This window comes from Mchenga conophoros, linkage group LG3 (genome assembly GCF_057382185.1).
Source record: "Mchenga conophoros isolate Kocher_MC1m ecotype Shallow Benthic linkage group LG3, M_conophoros_male_GT1.1, whole genome shotgun sequence".
NCBI classification, from domain to species: Eukaryota; Metazoa; Chordata; class Actinopteri; order Cichliformes; family Cichlidae; genus Mchenga; species Mchenga conophoros.
The window spans coordinates 62,368,132-62,394,262 of record NC_140528.1 but is presented as its reverse complement, the minus strand read 5'-3'; the positions used below and the strand labels follow the sequence as shown (position 1 = coordinate 62,394,262).

Genomic DNA, 26,131 nt, shown 5'->3' with positions numbered 1-26,131 from the left:
TCAGTTTAGTCTGGAGTATCGTGCTGGATACATCGCTGCTTGTTGCACTTGACTCATTGCTGTGTACAAGTTCATATATTAATAGTGTTTTATGCACAGAAATATTTTGATGAACAGTAACTGTGTCATGTGAAAACTTATCTTTAAAAAACACTTTTGTTCATTTTGATTTTGATTTTCTGTCAGTTTGATCCTGATGGTGTTTAATCTTTACTTTAGTGCTCGGTTCTCTCTTCTACATTAATGCTGAAGGTGAGAAATGGTTCATTTTCCTTGCTTCATATTTATCAAATATGAATAATTTTGCTCTGATATTTTCATGCACTGTTTTAAATCGCACCCTGTCTCTCTGTTTGTGCATCGTTTTATTTAAGATTTAAATCAGTTTATTAATGGTTAAATCCTGCAGTTTCAATTTGTCTGATTACAAATTTGAATTTCTATCAGATTTTTTCTTGTTTTAATGTTTTTTTAAACACACAGGAAGTAACAAGGTCATACTGACAGTTCAGATCTGTGCAGTCACTCTGTGGTTTTACTCAGAATATTAATTAACTGCTTTAATTTGTTTCATAAAAACACATCTTATTATTTTCAAGTCCAAATGTCACCAGGATGCAGTAAATCTTTTGACTCTTAACAGCAGCAATAAAAATCAGTTCAGCTTCAAAATGACTTGATGCTTCCATCAATCTCTAACTTGATGTGTTTATGTGAACAGTTCCCAATAAGCCCACCGTGATCCTCCAACCATCCTGGCCTCAGATACACAGCAGTGAGACAGTCACTGTCAGATGTGAAGGAACACAGTCGCTGTTTGTATGGACAGAAGCCACATTTATCAGACCTCGAACATCTGAATACAGAATCAGCAGAGCTACTGAGTCTGACAGTGGAGAATACATCTGCTGCACCGTGAGTCTTTCAGTCTGCAGTGACATCATCACACTGACTGTATCATGTAAGTTGGACACATTTCATTGAGTCATATTGTTCTTTGTTTTAGTTTAGTAACAAAATCAGAGAAAATTGTAACAAACATTAAACACAGATGTGATGATCTCAGTTTCTTCAGTACCTGCACATGTGTAGTTTCCACCACTGCAGCTCAGAATTATGACACAATTATTTTGTTTTTATAATTTATTTGAAGTTGTGGATCAAACATGATCAATAAATACAGAATGAGCAGAGCTGCTGTCTGACGATGGAAATACAGATGCTGAAAAAAGAAAAGGCTGATCATCAACAGAGAAGAGTTCTGTTATCACATCACAGCCCTGGTTGGGGTCGGGGATAGCATACAGTATGAAAAACATCTGTGTGAATTATGAATGATAAATGCTGCTGACTGTGCACTGGTTATGCATCTTTATGCATATATATTTATGTGATCATGATCCTTAAAACAAACATTTAAATAAAAAACAGATTAAAAAATCTGATAATAAGAGCGACCACAATCAACTGGCCTCAGATCAGCTAACAGTGTATAGTTCACCTGTCTCTGCATTTAGGAGTACAGTTTGGTGACAGAGCATAAAAACAGTCTCACCTGATTCTTGATTTACTCTGATAAAGTTTTCATCATGTTATATACATCCAGTGTTAGCTCCTGGCTCTCTAGCTGGCTAACAGTTAGCTGAGATACCTGTGCTGTCCTCATGTGTGCTGCTGCCAGTTGTTGATTCTCATCAAATTTGCTTTGAAGACACTTTTTTGTTCTTGTGCTGTTGGTGCCTGTTTGCATCAAGTGTGATGATCACACTGAGATCAGGGACCGACCTACCTGAGAAACCTGAGATCTATTATTGAATTCCATCCATCTTCTCAACCCATCATCCAGGGTCGTGACCTATTAAGCACTTACTGAATTAAAAAAATACATAAATTGTAAATTAATAAAAATAAATTGGATTTTTTTAAATTACTATTGAGTTTTTATGTTGAAATCTTTATTTGTTATATAACAAAGTTTTTCCTGAAGTAAGTGACAGTCTGATGTTTGTCTTTCCTGTAACATCAACAGCAAGTAAACCCAGAGCCACACTGACAGCACAAAGTTCAGTCATACCAGCAGGGGGCAGTGTGACACTGAGCTGCTCTGTGGAGGGCTCTGCTGGCTGGAAGTTTGACTGGTTCAGACGTGATTCAGAGTTTTCTGGAGGTCAGAAAATAGGAGCTGGAACATCAGAGCACACGATCAGTATTTCAGAAGGAGGCATCTATTACTGCAGAGGAGGGAGAGGAGATCCAGTTTTCTCCACAGAGGACAGTGCTGCAGTTACAATTCAGAAACAAGGTGAATGTTTATAGTTTTTTTCTGAAATGCAACAAATTCATGTTTAAATTAAAGTAAGACTTAATATATTTAAATGTATTTTTGCTCCCACATGATTTGTTTCTGTTTATTTGTTTGTTGAACAGTTTGGGCTGCTGTGAAACTGCAGCACAGCTGGTCTCAGATATTCACTGGTGACACAATCACTCTCAGATGTGAGATTCAGGGAGGTGAAGGAAAGGTGTGGAAATATGAATGGACAGCACCCAACACAAACAGCCCTCCAACATCCAGTGAATACAGGATCAGCAGAGTTTCAGTGTCCCACAGTGGAGACTACAGATGTCGGGGTAGCAGTGACTATCTCTTCACAGGATGGAGTGATGCCTTCACACTGACAGTTTCGTGTGAGTTGGACCATGATTCATGCTGACATTTAATGTTTTCATGTTTACATCTGTCTTAACAGGAAAACTCCAACAATGATCCAGCTGTCTGCAGGCAGCTCAGGACAACAGTTTTTCTCACTGTGCAAACAGAAAGGAGAGACACCATGGAGGCTCTTAAAATATCAGCAATGTAAAGAGGAATGTACAGAGATGACAGTTTGATAAGAGAATGATAAATCAGTGAAATCTTTAGTCTGTTAAACAGTCTAATGTGTCACATGCAGGGAAACTAATTAATTTTTGTGTTTGTAGATAAATTACTCTGTGAATGTTTAAAGTGTGATTAGTGCTGTAAGAAATGTATTCTTATGATGATTTAATTTTTTCAATGGTTTTGTTTCTTCAACAGCAAGTAAACCCAGAGCCACACTGACAGCACAAAGTTCAATCATACCAGCAGGGGGCAGTGTGACACTGAGCTGCTCTGTGGAGGGCTCTGCTGGCTGGAAGTTTGACTGGTTCAGACGTGATTCAGTCTCTTCTAAAGCTCAGCTCATGAGAGGAAATGAAGCAAACAGAGTTATTAGTGTCTCACAAGGAGGTCTGTACCACTGCAGAGGAGGGAGAGGAGATCCAGTTTACTACACAGAGGACAGCAGTGACGTCACAGTTACAGAAACTTGTGAGTTTTAAACTTTCTGTTATTTAAGTTTCCCATGTGTTTCATAATAATAATAATAATAATAATAGATTGCATTTATATAGCGCTTTTCAAGGAACCCAAAGCGCTTTAAAATTCCAATATTCATTCACTCTCACACACTGGTGGAGGAAAGCTACAGTCGTAGCCACAGCTGCCCTGGGGCAGACTGACAGAAGTGAGGCTGTCATATCTTGCCATCGGCCCCTATGCGGTAGGGTAAAGTGTCTTGCCCAGGGACACAACAACCAGGACAGAGAGCCCAGGGATCGAACCGGCAACCTTCCAGTTAGAGATGCGCCGCCCAACTCCCTGAGCCACGTTCATAGAAATGTAGAAATAAAATTTGTGGCATCAACTCCAGAAAAGACTAGAAAAACTGCATATTTATTGCTCATTAGCTGCTGTTAGTCTTTAAATTGTGTTTAATATTTGTGTTAAATATTTTTGGCCTCTCTTTCTAAATGCTTCCTCACATTAAACTGACTTTAAGTGGACATGAAAGACTGTGTATTAAGCCACAGAGCCATAAAAACAAGCTTTGGGTGAAAAAATGAAAAATAAAAATAAAAGTCCAACCTTGCTTTAAGAAAGTGGCCTGATGGGTCATGTATTCCGTGTATTCCGTGCCACAGGTTGAATGTAGGGGTGCAACGATACACAAAATTCACGGTTCGGTTCGATACTTTGGTGTCACGGTTTGATATTTTTTCGATACAAAAAAATGTTCATGCCTTTTTAATTTGTCATTTATTAAAATTATAAATATATATTTTAACTCAGAAGTACAGATTTAAAATTTAATGTTGCTGAAACAACAAAGTAATCCAAAAAAAAATATATATATATATCTGATTGAGGAATCACTCATCTTTGGAAAAGAGAGTTTATTACAGAGAAATGGCTCTTTCCAAAATAAAAGCTATACTATCCACTTCTTCTGGGCTATATTCTCAGCAGCATAAGGAGAATCATGTGCTAACAGCTGTCTAAATGACTCGGGTAAAGTTTGTAGCATGCGTGCTTGTTGTTTTTGTCTGCTTCCACTTGTCTTTGCACTAGGATGATGTCGGAGTAAATGTGCAGTCATATTCGTTGTGTTCCCACTAGTGCTGTCAGCGTTAATCTCGTTGAAATGACGTTAACGCCACAACACGGCAAATCTCCGTTAACGAGCCACTGCGGATCGCCCGGTGCGTGGGGCTGGATGGCCAACATGTTAACAAGCAAACTGCGCTAACGCAGTAGTTCCCACCCATGTAATTGAGCATTGCGTGGCATATCCAACATACTGTTTTACTTTAGTCCATGACGCGCTTACCTTCAGGGTCATACGTCACATGAAAACCAAAATAGTTCCACATCTGAATGAGGGTGGGGGAGGTTCAATTTGCCATGTTGCAACGAGCGCTTAACTTCTGTCTCACTAGCTTGCCCTGCGCTCAGTGAATCTGCGTTCGACTGCTCCGCCTAGACTGCACTGTCGAGCGCAGATCCACTGAGCGCAGCGCAAGCTAGCAAGACAGAAGCTAAGCTCAACACAGACAGCATCGTCAGAAGGAAAGTTGATAAAATAAATTAAAAATTTTGTATTGTTCGATACATATGCGTACCGAACCGAAAGCACTGTATCGAACGGTTCAATATCGATACGAGTATCGTTGCACCCCTAGTTGAATGTTGTGGTGAAGACAGGGACCGCCTCTCTCTGCGTATGTGCGAAGCAGCGAGTGAGAGTAACATCTGCAGGAGGAAGTTTACAGAGTGAGAAAAAGAAAAGTGTGTTTATAGCAGCAGCTACTGCAGCCAGAGAGAGTCTGACAGGCCCAGCTGTGAGCCACATGTTAGTATCCAGCTGTTCACTGTGTTCACCGCCTCCAGAGGAAGAAAGTGTGCTGCTGTAACCTTCCCACGCCTCTGCACTTTGCCATAAGTTGACCCAGAGCAGAAAGCTAGTTAGCAGCTACGAGCCAAACTCAGAACACTGAGCATCAGCCAGAGGTCTCCGTGGGTCAGAGCCGTGGATCTGGAGAGAAACCTGCCGTTCTGACACTCACGTCAACACGACAAAGTCTGCTTTCCACAAGGAAACAAATATCTCTTGAAAGTGTTACAAATGTGCACGACATGATCAACAAGCAATGATTTGTACACATTTGTTTCACACCGGGACTTGAAAGCAGCTCACATTTGTGGATCTGTGTGAAGCTGGCAGTTAAATTAGACTCAAAACCCCACGTGGGCACGAGACGTGATCTGTGCGTGTCAGGTGATTCGTCCACATGTATTTAAGGTGTTGTGAGCTGTGTATTATCACCAGATATGCTGTTATTGTGCAATAAATATCTTTATGTTTTCGACCCTGAGCTGATGTATTTTATACTCAGGGCTGCCCGTGGCTGCATGAAAACAACAGAAGATGATTGCTCATTGAAACGGACTGAAGACATAATTATATACAAATAGTTTTCATGATTATTCTTCTTATTTTACAATTATTGGACCACAGCTACATTTTATTTACTTATTCTGAACTCAAACAGACCTGCAGAATGATGCTTTATTTAAAGTAGGCCTGCACAGGCCTGTGCTGTTTTTCTCCTCTTTAAAGTTTTTGTTAAAAAGTTCTTAAAAGGTAAAAAAGCTCTTCTTCTTATTAAGACATCTTGTATTGTATTAAGTATATTTATTATCATCTCTGAATTATGGACGATGAATTTTAAAGAAAGAAATCTGAAAAACAATCCAGACGTTAAAATTTGTGCCTCAATGATCAGCAGTTACTCAGGTTTGTGTCGACACATTTGTACAATAGTTTGTGTGAACTGGAGACCTGAAAAGTTGCACACAAATCACTGCACACATCTGTAAATCTTACTTTCTGCTTGTGAATCATATTATACACAGTTGTACCACTTTCAAGGTAAATTTGTTGCCATAAAAACAAGGATATACTGTCCACCTTCACTCCCTGTCTCTGTAGCAGTAAGTGGTTCTTCAAAGGGAAAATGCAGCTGTTAGCTGTAATGTTAGGATTTGTAGATCACTTTATAAATGTGGAGTGTGTGGAGAACAGGCTGTGTGAGTCAGATACACCGGTGGGCCACCACACACGTGTACCACACGGTAAATAAATGTAAACACTGATTTTTAAATCCAACTTCAGTTACAGTCAAAATGTCACCAGGATGCAGTAAATCTTTCTCCTCTGAACAACAGCAAAAAGAAAATCAGGCTTCAAAATGACTTCATGTTTCTATTTGTGTCTAACTGGATATTTTTCTGTGAACAGTTCCCAGTAAGCCCACTGTGACCCTGCAGCCATCCTTGACTCAGATATACAGCGGTGAGACAGTCACTGTCAGATGTGAGATTCAGGGAGGTGAAGGAGCTCAGTGGACGTATGAATGGAGAGCAGCCAAGTTAAACACACCTCCAACATCCAATGAATACAGAATCATCAGAGCTACTGAGTCTGACAGTGGAGGATACAGCTGCCGGGGCAGGAGGGACTATTTCTTCTCAGAGTGGAGTGATATCATCACACTGACTGTATCATGTAAGATCTTTCATCCAGATTATTTCAAATTACTTATTGTGTTAATCTAACCTTTAATTGGGACAATCAGTCGTCTGCTTATTAAATAAAATCACAAATCGGATGTTAATTATTTTTTATTCTAGTAGACTTTCAAACATGATAACAGACAGTTTTTGTTTATATTTCAAAACTGATCATTTAACCATTTGTGGACAGGCTGCAGTCTTCAGTGTCCACGAACAGCATGTTTAACTGTCTGACTGGATACTTTGTAGCATCGTGAGCTCAGAACATTCCTTCCGCTAACAATTAGCAAAGCTAGCTGGCCAGCAACAGCAAGCAAAGCATCAACACTGATCATTTTATTAAGGATGAAAGAATTTAGACCATTTTTAACTCTCAGTGATGCCACATGTGTTCTTTTGAATTTGGGACCTGAAGCTGAGTTTTAATCCAGATTACTGAGGATTCTGACTGTGGTAGCCGTGATGCTCCGACAATCCATCAAGCGGTGTAGCTTTTACCAAAGTTGTACTAAAACATTTTTTGACTGATGAGCACCACGTACCACATAAAACCGGTTCGAGGTCAGTAAGCACAACTACAATTCATAAATAAAGCGCACCGGATTATAAAGTGCACTGTCGATTTTTGAGAAAATTAAAGAATTTTAAGTGTGCCTTACAGTCCAAAAAATTCCATACTTGGAGACAGAAAAACAAGGTATTTTAAAACTTTACTTACAGTGTAGAGCACTAACATTGCTGCTTGTGAGTTGAAATTCATGCTGGGATACCTGGCTGCCCCACGTCCACAGTACCATCAGTTCATAGCAGCGATTTTCTAATATCGATCTGTCCTGACTTACTGTGCACGGTAATCAGTCAGATGTTAGACAAGAGGCAGCGCTAAACGAGATCCTCCAAAACTGACATTTGGACTCCATCTTTTTTTTTTAGTTGAATAAAACTCAACACACTCCCATGTGGTCTCATTTTATTGGAGGCTTTATTGGAGTCTGTCAGCCTCTCTGATTTTTTCGTTTTTCTATGTCGATCAGTTGTTTACATCATTGGAAATTAAATTATAGGATTATAGAAAACTACCTAAACTTGAACCATGTCAGTGATGACTGATGGTCACGGTGCTCTCACAATAACAGACACCATTCAGTTTAGTGTCACTTTTGACTGTTATTAAAGGAAAATGCAGAGAGCACACAAAACATCTAAAAGTAATTTGTTTGTGTAGCATTCGTCTTTGAATAGTGAAGCTGTAGGCAAGGCAAGGCAAATTTATTTGTATAGCACAATTCAACAACAAGGTGATTCAAAGTGCTTTACAGAGACATTAGAAACAAAAACAAATAAAAAGCATGATTTAAAATTGATTAAAACAAGCAAACAAACAAACTAACTAAACACACACATTTCACACCTGTTCGCGCGATCTGAACCCTTATCGTAAGGGGAGCTACCAGTCCTACTGTGGACGAGCTACTTTCTATTTTAAATTCCCTGAATTTAAAATACTCTCTAGACCCAGTCTAGACCCAGCTGGGGAGCTACCCAGAGCTCTAAACCCACTTAACAAACAAACAAACAAACAAACAAAACAGTATATAAAATCAAAACAGATAAAATCAGAACAGTAGATAAAATCAGTTTTGAAATTTAAGCTTAACAAACAAACAAAACGTATATAAAATCAAAACAGATAAAATCAGAACAGTAGATAAAATCAGTAGTTAAATGTAAGTTTTGAAATTTAAGCTTAAAAGTGTGGATTTGGTGCTTTATTCAAATGCAGCTGAGAATAGGTGAGTCTTCAACCTGGATTTAAATAAACTGAGTGTTTCAGCTGATCTGGGAGTTTGTTCTAGATATAAGGAGCATAAAAGCTGAATGCAGCTTCTCCATGTCTGGTTCTGACTCTGGGAACTGATAAAAGACCGGATCCAGATGACCTGAGGGATCTGGAAGGTTCATACTGGGTCAGGAGGTCATTGATGTATTTTGGTCCTAAACCATTCAGAGCTTTATAGACCAGCATCAGAACTTTAAAGTCTACCCTCTGACAGGCAGCCAGTGTAAGGACCTCAGAGCTGGACTGATGTGGTCCACTTTTTTGGTCTTAGTGAGGACTCGAGCAGCTCGAGAGTTCTGAATGAGCTGTAGTTGTCTGACTGATTTTTTAGGTAGACCTGTAAAGATGCTGTTACAGTAATCAAGCCTACTAAAGATGAACGCATGGACTAGTTTTTCCAGGTCCTGTTGGGACATCAGATCTTTTATCCTTGAAATATTCTTGAGGTGATAGTAAGCTGATTTTGTTATTGTCTTAATGTGTTTTTCTAAGTTTAGGTCTGCATCCATCACTACACCCAAATTTCTCGCCTGGTTTGTGGTTTTTAGATGTATAGATTGAAGTTCTCTGGTGACCTGTAATCGTTTTTCTTTGGCGCCAAAGACTATTACTTCAGTTTTGTTTTTGTTTAGTTGGAGAAAATTGTGGCACAACCAGTCATTAATTTCTTCAATGCATTTACCAAGAGCCTGTACAGGGCCTCGGTCTCCTGGTGACATTGTGATATATATTTGTGTGTCATCTGCATAGCTATGATAGTTTATTTTGTTGTTCTTTATAATCTTTGCCAGTGGGAGCATGTAGATGTTAAACAGAGGGGGTCCCAAGATGGAACCTTGGGGAACTCCACATGTGATACTTGTCTGCTCGGATGTGAAGTTACCTATTGATACAAAGTATTTCCTGTTTTCGACGTATGTTTTGAACCAGTTTAGTACAGTTCCTGAAAGACCTGCCCAGTTCTCCAGTCGTTTGAGTAATATGTTGTCGTCAACTGTATCAAATGCTGCACTGAGATCCAGTAAAACTAGAACTGACATTTTTCCACTGTCTGTATTCAGACATATGTCATTAAACACTTTGGTCAGAGCGGTTTCAGTGCTGTGGTTCTGTCTAAAACCTGACTGGAAGGCATCGTAGCAATTATTCTGTTTTAAGAAGTAACTGAGCTGTTGAGAAACTGCTTTTTCAATGATCTTACTTAAAAACAGGAGATTTGAGATCGGCCTGTAGTTTTTCATTTGTGTCTTGTCAAGATTGTCCTTTTTCAGTATAGGTTTGATTACAGCAGTTTTTAGTGGTTCTGGAAACACACCTGACATTAAGGAAAAGTTGACGATCTGTAACAGGTCTGACTCTAAAGTCTTTGAGACCTTTTTGAAAAAACGTGTTGGCAGGACATCTAAACAGCAAGAGGAGGAGTTCAGTTGACCTAAGATGTCCTCCAGGTCTTTGCTGTTAATCGGGTGAAACTGTTTGATGGTGTTTAAACAGCTTTTTGGTGGACACAGTACATATCCTGGATCTGCTGTTGATGTACCAACTGCTTGTCTAATCTTTTGGATTTTGTCTGTGAAGAATTTGGCAAAGTCATTGCAGGCCATGGTCGAATGAAGTTCAGCTGCCACTGGCACAGGAGGGTTTGTTAGCCTGTCAACTGTAGAAAATAAGACCCGAGCATTATGGCTGTTTTTAGTGATGATGTCAGAGAAGTAGGACCTTCTTGCACTCCTCAGTTGTAAATTATAATTGTGAAGTTTCTCTTTATAGATGTCATAATGAACCTGGAGGTTTGTTTTTCTCCATCTGCGCTCAGCTTTCCTACACTCTCTTTTTTCATTTTTCACTAGTGTGGAGTTTCTCCATGGAGACTTTTTCCTTCCAGAGATAACCTTCACCTTAATGGGGGCAATAGTATCCATTACATTTAACATGTTAGCATTGAAGCTATTGACGAGCTCATTGACTGAACCTTTGGACAGGTCAGGGGTTAATGGGAAGACCTGGTTAAAGATCTCACTACTGTCTTCAGTTATACACCGTTTTGTGATCACTGCTGTTGATATATTTGTGTGGGCTGAGATTTTACTTTCAAAGAAAACACAGTAATGATCAGACATGCCCACATCAGACACAGTAACCTTTGAAATGCTCAGGCCTTTGGAGATCAGTAGGTCAAGAGTGTGTCCTCTGTTATGTGTGGCCTCTGTTACATGCTGAGTCAGCCCAAAGTTGCCCAGAGTGTTACTCAGGTCTTTAGTCCCTTTGTCCTGAGGGTTGTCCACATGGATGTTAAAATCCCCAACAATAATTACACAGTCGAAATCAACACAGATCACAGACAGCAGTTCACTGAGGTCATTAAAAAAGTATGTGCAGTATTTGGGAGGCCTGTAAACATTAAGAAACACAACTTTGGATGGGGCCTTCAGCTGTAAAGCCACATATTCAAAAGACTGAAAACTTCCAGGAGATAGCTGCTTACATTGAAATGATTCATTAAATAAGACAGCAACCCCCCCTCCTCTCCTGCTCGCCCTGACCTCACTGATAAAACTGTAGTTAGGAGGGGTCGTCTCGATGAGAACAGCTCCACTGTTACTTTGGTCCAACCAAGTTTCAGTTAAAAACATAAAATCAAGGCTGTGCTCAGTGATTAAATCATTAATTAAAAATGTTTTCCCAGCTAAAGATCTAACGTTTAATAAAGCCAACTTAAGTGTTTTAGAGGTATTACTTGTCCCCTCGTGTTTGGGAGCAGTCTGTGGCACACAAGGTATGTTTACTATGTTTAAAGATCTTTTAGAGTGCAGCTCTCTGTGTTTTGACCAGGCCACATGTCTCCTTCTGTCACCTAAAAGTACAGAAATTTAGTGCAGTTTTGTATGAAGACACTCAGTCTAATGCAGGGTCAGCAACCTTTTACACCCAAAGAGCCATTTGGACGCAATTTCCACGCAAAAGAAAACACTGGGAGCCGCAAATACTTGTTGACATCTAAAATGAAGATAACACTGTATATATTGTTTTTTACCTTTATGCTTTGTGTGAACAACTAAGGTGTGTTGCTTATGAAATCCATGAAGTGCTACAGAGAAACTTACATGTTATTTATGTAATGAACACATTTTGAACTCTTAAAGAAATATAACAAAAGGAAAGACACCCAGCTGAACTAAAATGATCCGTGTAGCAAACAAAAACTGTTTTGAGCCGCCAGCCTTATATCACCTTTGGGCTTTTGGAACCTTGACCTGACTTTTAAAAAATAATTGGAAAAAAAGCACTATGCTGCTAAAAGATGAAAAATAGGTATTTGCAAAATTCTGCCTAAATATGTATTTTACCTGGTCAATGTGTGTGGCGGGGCGTGGTCTGAAGCGCTGCTGCAGGGGAGGCGGACGCACCTGAGCGGCACCCGCAATCACGCCTCGCCGTCTTAACGTCTGTGCTCTCTATGCTGTTGTTGGTGTGTGTCGGGCTGTGAGCTGAAAAGCTACAGCCGGCTGTATGCGTACAGCAACCGTGTGTGAAAAGTGGTCAATAAAGAGAAGCTGTAAAGCGTGTTCATGGAAACATCGTTGGGTCTGCCGTGGTATGTTTACAATGGGACTTCTGCTCCTGAACCTCTGTGCACAGCGTCTGCAAATCAGGGCTGTACGAAGTCACTTTCATCTTTACGCAGGACTGTAAGATGTCATCTGTGAGGCGTGAGCGGTGTTTGTTTTTAACATAGTTCACGGAGGAGAATAGCTGCTGACATAATGTGGATCCAAAGATCCATAATTGGCCTACCTTGAAAGTCTCGATAAATGCATGTCGTTTCAGCGGGTATGACGCTTATTTTGAGCGATGAAAAAATAATAGAATAGAATTGTATTTTTATATTTCAAGATCACAATAATCTTCCAATTTAGAACTACAAGTTAAAAAAGAGCTAACATAAATAAAATACACTTCAGCTAAATACTTCTAATTTATTTTCCCAAACCACGCGGAGCCGCACTATAAGGACTAAAAAGGCGCATGTTGCCGACCCTGGTCTAATGTGTCACATGCAGGCAAATATTTTTTGTTTGGTGCTAGAAGCTAAATGACTGAGTGAATGTGTAAAGTGTGATCATTACTATAACAAAGTTCTTCCTGAAGCAAGTGACAATCTGATAAACTTTTCCCTGTAAACACAACAGCAAGTAAACCCAGAGCCACACTGACAGCACAGAGTTCAGTCATACCAGCAGGGGGCAGTGTGACACTGAGCTGCTCTGTGGAGGGCTCTGCTGGCTGGAAGTTTGACTGGTTCAGACGTGATTCAGAGTTTTCTGGAGCTCAGAAAATAGGAGCTGGAACATCAGAGCACACGATCAGTATTTCAGAAGGAGGCATCTATTACTGCAGAGGAGGGAGAGGAGATCCAGTTTTCTCCACAGAGGACAGTGCTGCAGTTACAATTCAGAAACAAGGTGAGGGTGAAATTTTGTTGTGAAATAAAACGAAACATCATGATTAAACTCAAGTAACAATTTATAAATATGATTTATGATTTTTTCAGTTTAATATTTGTGTTTATTTGTTTGTTAGGGAAAGTTTGGGCTGCTGTGAAACTGCAGCACAGCTGGTCTCAGATATTCACTGGTGAGACAATCACTCTCAGATGTGAGATTCAGGGAGGTGAAGGAAAGGTGTGGAAATATGAATGGACAGCACCCAACACAAACAGCCCTCCAACATCCAGTGAATACAGGATCAGCAGAGTTTCAGTGTCCCACAGTGGAGACTACAGATGTCGGGGTAGCAGTGACTATCTCTTCACAGGATGGAGTGATGCCTTCAGACTGACAGTTTCATGTGAGTTGGACCATGATTCATGCTGACATTTAACATTTTAATGTTTACATCTATCTTAACAGGAAAACTCCAACAATGATCCAGCTGTCTGCAGGCAGCTCAGGACAACAGTTTTTCTCACTGTGCAAACAGAAAGGAGAGACACCATGGAGGCTCTTAAAATATCAGCAATTTAAAGAGGAATGTACAGAGATGACAGTTTGATAAGAGAATGATAAATCAGTGAAATCTTTAGTTTGTTAGACAGTCTAATGTGTCACATGCAGGTAGGGATGGGAATTGATAAGAATTTATTGATTCTCATTGGCTCCACTTTGAGAGTCGCCACCATCTCTAAGCAGAATATCAAAGACATTCATGCAGATTAATTAGAGGCTGTGAGGTCAAATGTTTGTGCATGTTGGAGGTATTTCCCCTCTTTGTTGGAATCAGTGTTGGGATCATTTCTCAAAAATAGTAAAGCAAAAAAGTTCTTACACAAAATCAGCACAAAGAGACTTTAAATCGGTCGTCATGGTGATTCTACTGTAGAGGCATGAACAGGTAGAAACGGAGCTGCAGCCTGACTGCTCATCAGTTTGTTACCTGTTGAAGTTCATCACTCTGGGTTATTGGCTAGCTTAGTGTTAGCGTACTGTCTGTGCAGGTACTTTGAAGAGCTGAAGTTGTGTTAACAGTTGATCACGTTAATGCAGTTGTTTCTGTCCTGCAGTAGTGTCCACTTTACCATCGTTCCCATCCTTTGTGCAGGAACAATAAAAGTAATTTCTGAACCACCATTTTCCTCCTTTGATACAAACTGGAATCAGCTGATCGTAGCGAGAGTGCAAGAACCAATAAACAGGATTAATAAGCAAGTGGACTAACAATTCCCAGGACTGGGACTACTGTGATCCAGTTCTCTACTCCCATGACTACATGAAGGATTACCAATTTCTGTTCATGTTTTTTGATTAATTACTCAGCGAATGTTTAAAGTTTGATCAGTACTGTGACAAGAGTATTCTTGGTAATGATTTAATGTTTTACTTTTTGTTTCTTCAACAGCAAGTAAACCCAGAGCCACACTGACAGCACAAAGTTCAGTCATACCAGCAGGGGGCAGTGTGACACTGAGCTGCTCTGTGGAGGGCTCTGCTGGCTGGAAGTTTGACTGGTTCAGACGTGATTCAGTCTCTTCTAAAGCTCAGCTCATGAGAGGAAATGAAGCAAACAGAGTTATTAGTGTCTCACAAGGAGGTCTGTACCACTGCAGAGGACAGCAGTGACGTCACAGTTAGAGAAACTCGTGAGTGTAGTTGTTTTATGTGATCACAATTTTTGATTCAAGTCAAAAATTGAATCACAATTTTTGATTCAAGTCAAAAATTGTTAGATTAAGGACTCACCCTTACAGAGAATGTGCTCTCCAAAAAACATAAATTAAACACATAAAAAATATTTACACCTTTCAAGAAAGGTGTGTGAGATCCAAAAGTTCAAATTGATGAGAAAAATTAGATCGTGCAGTGAAAAGTTTCAGAATTTGTTTTAATAACAAACAACAACACTATTGTTTCTGTGTTACACTCTGTATATGAGAGTTGTGTTGGATCTGATTGTTCAGTGTTCAGCATGGTGATGGCTGAGGGATCAAAGCTGTTCCTTAGTTTGTTAGTTTTTGTCTTTATGGCTCTGAAATGTCTGCCTGAAGGTAGACGTTCAAACAGTGCATGACCTGGGTGAGATGGATCCTGAAGGATTTTCTTCGTGTTCCTGAGACTGCGGGAGCTGTGGAGGTCTTCAAGTGAGGGCAAAGGATGGCCGACTATCCTCTGGGTGACCTGTATAACCCTGTGGAGCTATTTCCTCTGTGCTACTGTGCAGCTGTGCTATACAGTTCTTCATGTAGCACAGTATGCTATCAAAAACCAGCTTTAGGTCAGGGTGTTTGAAAATATCTCAGTGCATCCTGATGAAACAGTCCTGCCTGTGGCCTGGTTTTGACTGTCTTTGTGCTGATTGTAGCAATTTTACTAAGTGGGATGTGGCCGTGATCAAAACAGTTATCAGTGGTCAGACTGGCCCGAGGTGTGGTTTAACCCTGTAGCCTGTTGGAGGTTTATTTTTTTCACTCACGTTACTCTCATGTTTTAAACATCAGAATTTTTATGTTTCTATTTGTCTCTAACTGGATATTTTTCTGTGAACAGTTCCCAGTAAGCCCACTGTGACCCTGCAGCCATCCTGGACTCAGATATACAGCGGTGAGACAGTCACTGTCAGATGTGAGATTCAGGGAGGTGAAGGAGCTCAGTGGACGTATGAATGGAGAGCAGCCAAGTTAAACACACCTCCAACATCCAATGAATACAGAATCATCAGAGCTACTGAGTCTGACAGTGGAGGATACAGCTGCCGGGGCAGAAGGGACTATTTCTTCTCAGAGTGGAGTGATATCATCACACTGACTGTATCATGTAAGATCTTTCATCCAGTGTATCTAAATAAGGAAAAAGCACTTCTTCTTTCTTACAGCTTTATAACTGTCTTTCATGTTGGTCAGTAAAATGTTTAGTTTTTATTCCAACAACAAAAACCTGAACAGCAGCTTTTTATTCACCGTGAAGAGAACAAAACATATGAGAGTAACTTCTCTGCTGTGCAGCTCTAATACATGAAAGATGAAATGCAGAACAAATGCTGAATCTGTCTCAGCTGCTCCACCACATCCACTAAGAAACATTAAATCCACTGATTGTTCCTCATGTGTGTTTTTAACTTAGAAATGCAGCAAATTAAATATGAAAGATTAGTGTTGTGTTTGTGTGATAGTTGTACAGTTTGTTGCAGCTTCACCATTAAAGTTATGTGATATTTATTATTTCCATATTTCCACCAAGTTATTTCAACTGGTTTGATTCAGTCATTGACTTTTGTTCTTTTTCTAAACTGAACTGCAGATAAACCAAAGGCCAAACTGAGAGCTGATAACACAGCTGTTCCAGTAGGGGGCAGTGTGACCCTGACCTGCTCTGTGAACCCATCATCATCATCTGGATGGAAATACTGCTGGTACAGAGATGAGAAATCCTCTGAAGCCCTGACCACACAAGATGCAGTTTTCCACTCAAATGGACAAATCAGTGTCTCACAGGAAGGACTCTACAGGTGCAGAGGAGGAAGAGGAAACCCAGTTTACTACACAGAGGACAGCCAGTCAGTCAGGATTGGGAAAACTGGTCAGTTTAACATGAAGTCAGATAAACTCCTGATTAAGGAGGAAGATGAAGAACAAAAGGCATTAACATTTTTGACATTCATGTGTTTTTATTGTACTTTCTTGAACAGTAACAGCCTCAAACAGGCCTGTTGTGACTCTGTATCCAAACTGGTCTGAGATATACAGAGGAGAGACGATCACTGTCAGATGTGAGATCCATGGAGGAGACACTGAGTGGGATTATGAGTGGGAAACAAACAGCAGGATAAAAGCTCCAAATCAAAATGAATACAGGATTAGATCTGCTTCATCATCCAACAGTGGAAACTATCGCTGTAAGGGCAGAATGAAACGTTCACAGCATGAAACAACAGAGTGGAGTGATTCAGTCACACTGACAGTTTCTGACAGTAAGTAGAGTCATAGTTCATTTAACCTGGAAATAGAAACAGTTTGTAAAAATGTGTTTTTATTAGTACATGTTGAGATATTTGACATGTTTAGATAGTCTCACTCTTAAAGTTCATCATAAATATTTGTGAGTCAACATTTTAGTGACATTGAATTCAGAGTTAAGAGACGAAACATTGAGAGAAAATCTTTGTTGAACAGATGAACCCCGTCCTGTCCTCACTGTGTCTCCATCATGGCTGAGTCCTGGAGCCTCAGTAACTCTGAACTGTGAGGTTGAACATCCGTCTGCAGGGATGGAGCTTCTACTGGTATAAAGCTGTTCCTGATCTATCAGAGAAATCCTCCAGTTATGAGCTGCTACCTGATGGCAGTGGGACTGCACAGGACTCCTACATCATTCATGGACAGACACACACAGCAGGATATGTGTGCAGAGCTGGAAGAGGAGACCCAGAGTATCACACTGATCACAGTCAACCAAAGTTTGTCTGGTCTGCAGGTCAGTTTGATTCTCTCTGACCTTTCAATGAAGATATTTTGTGTTGTAACCTTTATTCAAGAAGTGTTCAATAAGATTGACCTCATTAAAATCATTTTGATAGTTTGAATCCTAACATCTGTGAGCTTTGTCTCTTCACTGCATGTTGTTTCCAGATGTTCATTCAGCAGCGTCTCTCACAGTGAGTCCTGACAGAGTGCAACACTTCACCTCTGACTCTGTCTCACTGACCTGTGAGGGAAACTTCACTGAGTGGAGAGTGAGGAAGTTCTCTGAGGACGGCCGACTCTCTGACTGTAGGAGAATGACTGGATCCACATGTGACATCAACACATCAAAGTCAGATACTGCAGTGTACTGGTGTGAGTCTGGATCAGGAGAGTTCAGCAGTGCAGTCAACATCACTGTACAGAGTATGTTATTATACATTTACTACTTGGATTTGGATGATTTAGATGTCACATGAACATTTGTTCCAGCTTTGCTGTATGTGAAGTCATTTCATGTGGGAAAAATAAAACACATACAGCAGTTTTTAAACACAGAAGATCAGATGATGTTGATGATGAAAAACATTTGTACAATCTGTTCTTATTATTGTTTGTCAGCTTTTTCTCAAAGTGTGCACCAGCTGATGTGACTGAAACAATTGTGTGTGATTGTGTCACAGATGATGGTAATGGTCCTATCCTGGTGAGTCCTGTTCATCCTGTGACTGAGGGAGCTTCTGTTAGTCTGAGCTGCAGTTTGAGAACACAAAAAATACTTTCCAATGTGTTTTTCTATCACAATGACAAACTTCTTCAAAATGATCCCCGAGGGGAGCTGAAGATCTCTGCAGTGTCAAAGTCTGATGAAGGTTTCTACAAGTGTCAGTACTCAGGAAGAGAGTCAGCACAGAGCTGGATGTCAGTTAAAGGTGAGCAGGATCAAAACATTTGATGTGATTTATTGTAGATGAATTCTTCCCCCGTGTGCTGCAAATGTGTACGTTTGTTTAAGGATTTAGTTTTTTCATCAATAATGTTCAACATTGCTGTTTTATTAATTTTTTAATTAAGTACTTTGTGAATTTAGTTCAGCTTAAATTTTTTAAGCTAAATCATTTATTAAAAATGAAATGTTCTTATTTACATCTGCTGTGTCCACACCTGAGAGCTCTTCATTTTCTCTTCTGATGATCTTTAGATTAATTCTTGGATTCATATTTATTTTCCTTCCACTCATTTTGTTTGGCTGCAGATGGTCCAAAGGTCAGAACTATATTTTTTTCTTCTTCTTCATATATATATATCTTTAAAGACACAGATCATAAATAAAGTGGAAACAAGTTAGTATCACAGACATGAGGTGACTGATTTTCTCTGACCTGCAGGTGATCGTTGTGTCTATGAGACAGTCAGAAGATGTGAAAACACTGAAAATGGTAAAGTTTACACTTTCATTAATACAGAGCTTGTGGAAGCTGGATGATTATACAATAACTGTGTTTAACATTAAAGTCAATCAGATTATTATTTCAGGTCCAGCAGAAGGTGATTACACCAATGTCACATCTGAGATTCAGCTGAAAGTCATTAACAAGACAAGTGAGTGCACAAAATGTGAGATTTGAAATGCAAAATATACATTGGTAATTATTCTCTCTGATAATAAATGCATTTGTGGACAAAACAGAGGGAGTTTGTTTTGAAATGCTTTCATTTGATCACCTCAACAGGGCAACGTGGTGACCCAGAGGAGAGCTCTGACTACAACGATGTCAATCCAAATTCAGCCACAGCTCTAAAATCTTAACAGCAGCTCTTTAGCTGTTTTTCTCTTTAAAGTTTCTTAAATGTGGGCGATTGTGGCTCAAGAGTTGGGAGTTCGCCTTGTAATTGGAAGGTTGCCGGTTCGAGCCCCGGCTTGGACAGTCTCGGTCGTTGTGTCCTTGCGCGAGACACTTCACCCGTTGCCTACTGGTGGTGGTCAGAGGGCCCGGTGGTGCCAGTGTTCGGCAGCCTCGCCTCTGTCAGTGCGCCCCAGGGTGGCTGTGGCTACAATGTAGCTGCCATCACCAGTGTGTGAATGGGTGGATGACTGAATGTGTAAAGCGCTTTGGGGTCCTTAGGGACTAGTAAAGCGCTATATAAATACAGACCATTACCATTTAAATACTTGAAACCACTTTGAGTGAAAAAGAGAAGATTTTGAATTCAAAGCAATGATCCTGATAGCCTGAGTTTATATTGTCTTCAGAAAGAATCACTCAGTGTGTTTTGCTTGTTTCTCTCCCATTAGAAAATAATTTTAATGGACTTTAATGTTCTGTAGGTCTGTTTTTTTTAACTGTTTCTTTTATTTGTAATATATATTATAAAGTCTTTCTGGAAGCACTTTGTAACTTTGTTAATAAAAGTGATATAAATAAAGTGTGTTGTTGTTGTTGTGTGTCAGACTGAGAGTACATGTTACAGCTGTTCAGTGTTGTGAATCCACTGAAAGAGAGCTTTTATTTAAAGACACTCATTGTCATTTCAAACAGCTTCAAACCCTCCAACATGATCTATCAACATAATGAGAAGTAACAACTGCTCTGACGTTATGCTCAGCAGCCTTTTTACTAACTAAATTGAATCACAGGTGGAGGTGATTCTGTGTGGAGTTTGCATCTGTGTGTGTTTCCTCCATGAACTCCAGCTTCCTCCCAGTGTCCACTGTCCCTCTGTGACCCTAAACTGGAGACATTGTTACAGAAATGGATGAATGTGCTTCATGTTTTTCTGTGACTTGTGCTGCTTTTGTGCTACGTTTGCAGTCTTCATGTGGTCCTCTTACATTTCATGGCAGCACTTCCATCATGTGTCAGTGTTCACACGGTTTGGTCACATCAGCAGCAACAAACTCATCTGAAGAGTGTTTTATCAGAGCAGTTACACACCAGAGCAGGTTTGTTTTCTGTAGGTGATGTTTGTGTCTTTTATGACGCTTACAGTTTAATGTGCATCAAATAATTGTGGTGCTTTTAAAAATGCAACATTTTCTATGAAATAATATCACACAACACTTCTTTGTTCCTCTAAGTAAACTGTGATGCTTACATGTGTATTAAAATGTCATTTCTAACTGCAATATGCTGTTTATTAATGATCTGAAAATGGCTCATGATTTGTATCTGAGCCCCAGAAAAGTGGAGAGAAGAGAAAAATGTTTTGTTCAGTAAATAACTTGACAACTACATGCTGTAATGGTCAAATATAAATATAAAGTATTTCCTTAGTTGAAGGCATAAAAAGTGTCAGGTTGATAGGTTTGTAGCATAAACCTATTTGCTGGAACGTTCAAGACAATTCAACCACACAGCGAAAAGCATTGAACACCAAGCAGGCAAAGTTCTTTATGTTTCTCGTGCACGGGAGAGAACTGGACAAACGCCGTTACTTTGCTTGACCCCAGTCGCTCTCGTCCGCTCCCCCCGTAACACTGCTCTTTATTGAGGTTACATGAGTATGCATAGGTTCATTAACATATGACATATGCATACAAACAAAGAGCACCTTGTCTGTGCGTTGTGTAAGTATGTGTGTGTGTGTGTGTGTGTGTATGTGGGGGGGGGGGTGTCAAGATGTGACCCCATAAACGACTTCCCTAAACCTGCTGGTCTGGAAGTCCAGAGTCTATTAAGAGTCTATTAAGAGTCTATTAAGTGAAGGAGGACAGAGTGTCACATTTTGACAGAGTATCACTGAATCCTTACAGAATGGTTATGATTGGACTGTGTGAGCACCAACATCACTGTGCAGTTTGTTTGTACCTCTTCACAGCAGTTTGATTTATCAAGAGAAAGCATCGACCCCTCTGTGACATTAAAAGGTGGCCATGAGCATAAAATGAAGGCGAGTGTATTAGAGGAGGTAAAACATGTTTTTGATGTCTGTGAGAAATTCAGGGCTCGCAAATGAACATTAATATGGCAACTTTTTCTTAAAATGGTGTAATAACAAGAGTGATCAGTAGGAGGCAGTGGGGTGATCATTACTGGAGCCTCTGTGTTTCCTTCCCATTAACTCTTTTGAACTGAGCTCAGCAGCTACAAACTACAGTCAGCTGTCCGCCTCAAACATATCAGCTCGTTTCTTGTTCAGAAGTTTACACAAAATTAAATCATATCCCATCATGCATCTGTGGTTATTTGCTGAATATGCTCAGTGCTCTTGAATCCACAGTGTCTGTCATGTGTTGTGTGGATATATATAACACTATGTGCAGAAATTTTGCATTTTGCTAACTGTATGTGAAATAAATTGATTTCAGTGAGTCCTCATCTCAACACCTGGTTATTATCACAGGATGGAGGCCCTAAACCACACACTCACACAACATTAATATTCAGTGTCATGTTGCTGATCTGAGATCAGCTGACAACATGCAAACATGGAAAACCTGAAGCAACAGAACAGGATCAATGAGCAGCTGTGACATCGACTGAGTCAGAAACAACATGAACTCAGAGATTTGTTGTTTGTGGATTTATATTAATCATCCTCGTTCTGTTGTTGTGTGGCTAAAGGGTGAAACGTTTCTTGATAATTAGCTGAAAGTGATTCATAATTTCTAATATTGTGACACAACATGTGTGATATTATCTTATGTTGTGTTGAGACTTTTTCTTGTGGACAAATCTTTTTTTAATGGAAAAATAAACACCACACTTAATTCTTTTGCTCTTTCCTATTCTGCTGATAACCACCTGGCCTTCCTGATCCCCGCCCCTCTGCTTCCTCCTCCTAATCTGCTGGTTAACTTGGTGGTTTGGACATCATACATTGTCTTTGTTTTTGCCTCCAGGTGGAGAAAACTGTAGATTTTTTTTTGATAGATGCAAAACTTTTTACCAAACCTTGAAATATATACAGTGATCTGTTTTATTTAAGAAGCAATGAGCAGTAAAAATACAAGATTAAACCATAAATAAGACAATACAGAATAACATCTTTGTTCCTCTGAACAGACTGTGATGCCTACATGTGTGTAAAGACTGTTGTTGGTTAAGTCTTTTCTTCAACAGGTTTATTTTTGTCCACTGAAAGTCAGATACCCTTATAAGAGGAAATGCAGCCTGTGGTTTGTTTTATTTAAAGTCAACACAGCACAGTGGAAATGTGCAGGTATGACAATGTGTGAAAACAGGTTAAAAGTAGCTTTATTGTGGTGATGACACATGCTGGACTAAAGAATAAATAAAGCATGTGGGCATCAAGAGAAACGGTGAAAAGCTTGTTTCTCACGCTCATGTCTTTAAGAGTCTCTGCATGGACGTGCTGTAAATGTTCATTTATCTCTGAAATAAATAAAATCATCCATCACTCTCTCTGTCCACAACATCATATACAGACATGTTTTTCTTCTTACTGCAACTTCCAAACAGGTCAGTTCCTCACAGTATAACACAAAACTCCAAAGTATAATCACTGCTTTGTAACCAGCAGAGGAGACAGTAAATCATCTAAACCTACTGATACTAATGTGTCTGTTTGGCTGCTGTTACAGAAATGGTTCCTACACCTGTGATGATGACGTCAGTGTTTGACTCCAAACTGTCTGCTGGACTCTGCAGTATCACAGAGTCCCCAAGTTTTTAGGCCTTCTTTAGACTTTATATCTTGAAGAATTACAATATTAAAATATTGATAAGTACTGAAACTTCTGCACTTAACTTTTACATATAACCTGAAAATAAGCTAAAAACAGGAAGTTACATCTTAATATATTTTATCTTTCTAAAAGAAAAGTGGTGGGATGAAAAAAACACACCTGCTGTGAAAGAATCTAAAACACTTGGATATGAACATGTTGGTGAGTTTGTGTAGATGATACTGCAACAAACCTTAATCATAACCTTTGTAAGAAAGTGTTTGACAGAATGAAGGATGGTGGCTGAGTTTTCATGCTTTTACTATGATTAATACAATAGCCTGAGTGACAAACTGAGACACACTACATGCTCATGTGGAGGGACTAGCCAATCACAACGTAACCGCACTTTAAAGTATTCACTGTTCTGTCCTTTTGGACTGAATGTGGGTGGAGCCTATAGTAGCTGTCATAATATGAAAGATAACCTAGACAGGTTATAGAGAGACAGACAACCATTCATGTTCACATTCACACCTGCAGGCAACAACCTGAATCACCAGTTAACATAATAATATATGACTTTGGATTGTGGGAGGAAGCCAGAGTACCCAGAGAGAACCCAGACAGACAACCATAGTGGGAGTTGTCCCTTAAGAGGGTCATGAATCCACTATTAATTATGTGTGTCATGACATGAGACAACGTGTGAAAAGTGGGTCATTGTGCTGCATTCCAGATACCTCCGAACTTGGAAGTTGGAAATCGGGCGTGGCATCACTCCCGAGTTGCAGAAAAAGACAGGAAACACAGGATTTGTGTTGGTTCTTGGCAAGTTAGAGCAATGCAGGTATGATAGTAGTGTAGTATGATGCTTGTTGTTGTGACTAATCAGTGTTCAAACATAATCATGGCTCATTCAAGGAGTTAAAAATACACAACAGTGTAAAGTTTTTTGTCACGGCTGGGTGGCCGGTGCGTGGTGTAAGACTAAGAGCAGATGTTCGAGACAGGAATGAACAAAAACTGAGACGTTTACTTTAGGTTGGACCAACAATATAAATGAAGATCGAAAGGAAACTAGAACGATGTTAACAGCAAACTAAACTGGAGAGAACTAACACTAGACACAATGAACATGAAACTTAAATGTCACCAACATCAATGACATGAATGCCTGAGATGTGACTCGTGATGAACAGAAACATGGCCCACGGTGAAAAGATGACCTGCCAATGAACGAATGAAAACTCACACCACATGAGGGTGACGAGGGAAGTGGAAACACAGCTGGAAGCAAAACTAAACACAGAACGTGATATTGTCAAAATAAAACAGGAAATATGCAGACTAAGAAACACAGACCTGAGACTCAGACCAGGGAAGAAACAGACATGGAAGCAGAAACAGGAGTTTGGAAAAAATGACATAACAGGATGCAGAGCGAGGGACAGAGAGATCTGTGTTATTTAGTGCGTTTATGAAGTGTAGAGGTTCAACACCTCGCTGCATATGTCATGACAGTCATGACAGGACAAAACTCATATAAAAAAGTCTCTGAGAATAAAACATAATTATGAGCTGGTAAAATATGTCACCTGACCTGAAACAACAGGAGGTAAGAAGCAAACACAAGAAGCAAGCCTGCATGTTTGCAGTGGACAGGAAATGTGAACACGTCACACGACTGCTGTGGTCAAAGCTACAGGAGCTGTTTGAGGTTTGTATAAAAGGAAAGGAAGCACAGAGAGGCCACAGTCAGAAGAAACACTCTGGTCTTATCTGTATTAAATGCAGCTTCTCTTTTTATTATTGATGTAAAGTCAAAGTGTTTGAGATCAGCTGAGGATCAGAGTGCAGCAGGGCTGGATGTGAGGATGGGGCACTCTTTGCTCTGCATGACGGGGTTATTGTGTAAGTACATTTGTGACATTGTTTGAATGGCACTGATTAATGAAAGTGTTTCTCATGTGTGAGAATTAGAGTGTATCACTGGTTTGAAGTGTTTATCTGAGAGTTTGAACAAAGCATATTTGTGATGTTTATGAAAGTTACAGACAAATGTTGGCTGGTTCCTTGGTTCAGTTTAGTCTGGAGTATCGTGTTGGATACATCGCTGCTTGTTGCACTTGACTCATTGTTATCATCTTTAAGGTCATATATTAATACATTTTAAATTAAACTTTTATAACATTTTTTACAACTATAAGTTTAAAATGTTTTCTCATCTCTCAAACGTACTTTTTATGCACAGAGACAGAATAATGCTCTTAAACTCTTAAAACTAATGTCCTAATTTAGTTTGTTTTGTTTGATTTTCTGTCAGTTTACATGAAAGCATGTGTTGGGCGGGTGAAAGTCCCTCCCCCTCTCTGTCCCAATGAAAAGGCTACACAGTCGACACATTTGCAGGACTCTGCTCTCGAAGCTGAATCCTGCTTCTGTCAATCAGCTGCGCTTTGATAGTTTGGAGGGACACATAGTGCCACCTGCTGCAGAGATATTATTAAATAGTGATTAAAAATCTTTAAATAATATCAAACTTAAAACATTAAAATGTAACACTGTTGTAAAAAAAAGGATAAGATATGAATGCTGTAGAAACTCATTAATCTGATGATGTAGCACACAGAGCAGTAAAATAAACATTTTTATTCCTGTTAACTATTTTATCATTGAGTCCAGTCTCAGTGCTGCTGTTGATTTCTGAGGCTCTGAAACTTTAAACTGGAAACATGTAAACCTTAGAGGTTACAGTCCCACAGCCTAAACAAG

General features: G+C 39.6%; 1 protein-coding gene and 1 pseudogene across 1 annotated transcript; both read left to right on the top strand.

The window, feature by feature from the left end:
* Window positions 1-604: 604 nt before the first annotated feature.
* LOC146579919 (Fc receptor-like protein 5) lies at window positions 605-19,537 on the top strand (annotated as a pseudogene).
* On the top strand, window positions 12,590-14,893 carry LOC146579920 (putative high affinity immunoglobulin gamma Fc receptor IC). Its single transcript, XM_085250560.1, has 4 exons — window positions 12,590-12,608; window positions 12,968-13,240; window positions 13,365-13,625; window positions 14,673-14,893. Exons 1-4 carry the CDS (start codon window positions 12,590-12,592, stop codon window positions 14,891-14,893), a joined length of 774 nt encoding a protein of 257 aa, XP_085106686.1.
* Window positions 19,538-26,131: the final 6,594 nt, after the last annotated feature.